Here is a 3,174-nt window from a genome sequence, read left to right as displayed (position 1 = left end):
GATAAAATTTGTTGATTCGGTAAAATTACTATAACGTATTCGTTATTTTGTATTGTAAAACTAATATCGTAAATTTTTTATTTTGAATTGTGAAATTAATATCGTAAATTTAATATTATGGTGCATTAAAATAACTCTTTATGGTATAAAACACTACATATAACGATGCGATCGAAGTACATCCACTTTATATAAAAATAATATATTGAACTAAAGAAAATATATAAAAATATTTGTTTATAATTATTTTAATTAATTGTAAAATATATTTTTATTGAAAATTCTGAAGAGATTGTAAAATGTAACCAACTTTTTTCATGATTTATGTAAGTATTAAATTAATTTTATTTAAAATTCATTTCTTATCAAATTTTACACACTCTACTATATAATATTTTTAACAAATAATTCAACTGTGTTATTTTTATGAAAAAATGCAATTCGTTTTTAAATTCACATATACAAAACATTTTATTATTATCATTTATAATTAAAGCCTTTTATATTAACGTTATGAAGTAATGCTTTATAATTAAGCACGCCACTCTCAAAGTGGTATACAAAGCTAACATTTATTAAATGTTATTTAAACTATAACGACTCTGTTCCCACTTTCCCCACCCGTTGTTCAATGTTAAAAAACTTAATAATTCATAACATTATTCGTTCGAAGCCATGTGTCCCATTAGATTGCCGCTAAATTTTTCGATTTTCTTTAAGTCAGGCATATTTTCCGCTTTATACTGCACACACTAAAAAGAATATTTATTATTAAAATTTTCATATAATAATAAATTACATTTAATAATTTAAATACATGATATTATAAATTTAATTAAAAGTTAAAATATATTAGGACAATCTCAAAGTTACTCTGTTTTTGTGAAAACGGATTAGAACTTCCATCGATTTGGAATCTTACAATCGTAACAAGCAAAAACTAAATAGTGAATGTAAGAATCCTAAAAGAATAGTATAATTTGTACAAGTTAGGAAATAAATGGACAAACGGAGTATGCAAATTTTAGATTAAACACATATTGGCATAAAGTAACGAAACTGCTTAAGATGAAGAGATTTAAGATACATGACTCCAAACTAGGAATACCTAAAGTATAATGTTTTTCTATGGAAATCATATGATTTCGCAATTAATATCTATTTCCACACCAGTCTGGAGGATTACATAGAAATATTTTGATCAAATATCCTGTATGAGAAAGTAATTACGATATATGATAATTTTTCTTATAAGTAACGGACTTAAAAAGTAATGCTATAGTCATAAATGCAGGCATAATTAGTAACCAGTATTTGTATCCTTAACTTACTTTCACATTATCGGTAATTTTTAATAAAATGTGTCCTTTCGAGTGTACGTATTTCATTGTATATCTGCATTTCTTTGGATTTGCTAAATACATGTTCTCTGCGGCTACTTCGAAATCTTCCCAACTCCTTACAAAGACCATTGTGTTAGTTTATGTTTTCTTAAAATAATTCTTATTTACAAAATTAGCACATGTATAAAACAAAAATTTGTGTTAAAATCAGCTTTCTTTCAATTGCACTTTTGACAACTCGTTTTATATTATTTTTTTACGTGGAAATTTGTTGTCATCTTATTAAACGCCAGAAGCATTCACAATAGAACGACAAAATTTGTTTACCGCCATCTATATGTCAAATTACTATTCAAAGAAAATAAAAATTATTTTAATAAAAGAAAAGTTATTGAAATTTATTATAAAAATGTAAAAAATATAAAAATTATTAAGAATAATTTGTAGTATGTTTATAATATATCTTTTAAAAATAATTGATTTTATTTTGTATGTATGCTTTCATACATATATGTTTTTTAAAATTTAGTGTTGGAATAAAATAATGAATATGTTACATTAAATATTATTAGAAATAGAGTACATAATTATTTAGATTGTGTAAATTATTGTTTCATTTCAAAATTGTAATCTTTTATATATAGTGCGTTCAAATTGACATTATATAATAAAATAAATTGGAAATATGGTTTATTTAAGGAATAGGAGGAATATTGAAGGGAAACAAGGGTGCAAATTTGCAAGAATTTTATGGGCTAGGTAAGACAAGAATTAATACGATCTGTGTTCTAGGCTACAGCAAACCGGCAGTTCAGGTACTAATTGGAACACTAACGAGGTACAGTGCCATTACAGAGATGCTTCAAAGGGAGTGTATAGTATATTCTACAAGAGTGTTAAGTTAAAATTTTGAATATAAATCTTGTGGAACTTTACTTGATGGTTACAATTAACTATAACATTTCTTAGAGTAATAATGCGGAACAACTGATAATCTCCAAGATTGTGAGATAGCTGGACTATATGGCCAAGATTAGGTAGGAGAAAAATAATGTTTTTTGAGTTTAAGCAAGCCTATAGTTCGATAAATATACTAAGCAGAAGTTTTAATGATAAAAAGAAAAAGGAATCTATCAATCACTATTAATGTCTGTGCCTGGCTCCACAGAAAAAGCGGCTCCAATATCTAAGATACCATTTACTTACTATTGCACTTTATGTGGAAAACAATAAGAGGATAAGACTAGGAGCTATATTGGAAACAATGGTGAGCGTGGTTTGCCTATTCCTAGTAACTTTGAAGACATCACGATGGATTATAGCTATGTATATAGTTATAGTGCCATTAATATATACACTTTCAACATAAACTGACCTAGTAATAATGAATTCAGCCGGGAAACAAAAATTTTTCAACAAAAAACATTATAGTTTTATTGAACAAGCACTGTGCTTTCTGTTCCGTTAAGACTTAATTGCAGTACAGAAGATCCTTAAGGTAATAGTTATCTGATATTAAAAAAAAATACAGTAATCGCATTGAGCTATCAGTCTTGTGGTAGGGTCACAGTCGCTCAGAGAACTGTGATAAAAAATTAATACTTCTCTTGTTGTGGAGATGAGAATGAAAGTGTCCGATTAACCATGCTAGGACTTTAGTTTCTTAACGATCTTGGCCACCTCCATACCTTCTCTTTAAAAATAATTTTAGGATTATTAAAATATCCTAATCGGGTATAATCTAAGATAACATAACCTAATGCTCTGCTGAAGTAGAATCTTTTGATACTTGTTTATTTTTACTATAATTATTATTTATCGGAAATATTTT

At 26.7% G+C, this 3,174-nt stretch overlaps 1 protein-coding gene across 1 annotated transcript; it reads right to left on the bottom strand.

The window, feature by feature from the left end:
- Positions 1–440: 440 nt before the first annotated feature.
- On the bottom strand, positions 441–1,638 carry LOC119670654 (signal recognition particle 9 kDa protein). The gene is made up of 2 exons (XM_038081006.1): positions 1,332–1,638; positions 441–752 (listed from the first exon to the last, which is right to left on the bottom strand). The coding sequence occupies exons 1-2, from the start codon at positions 1,470–1,472 to the stop codon at positions 660–662; spliced, it is 234 nt and encodes a 77-aa protein (XP_037936934.1). The 5' UTR covers positions 1,473–1,638; the 3' UTR covers positions 441–659.
- Positions 1,639–3,174: the final 1,536 nt, after the last annotated feature.

Source organism: Teleopsis dalmanni, chromosome 1, assembly GCF_002237135.1.
Source record: "Teleopsis dalmanni isolate 2A chromosome 1, ASM223713v2, whole genome shotgun sequence".
Taxonomy (NCBI): Eukaryota; Metazoa; Arthropoda; class Insecta; order Diptera; family Diopsidae; genus Teleopsis; species Teleopsis dalmanni.
The sequence above is the reverse complement of the archived record's forward strand: the minus strand, read 5'-3'. Positions and strand labels throughout refer to the sequence as shown.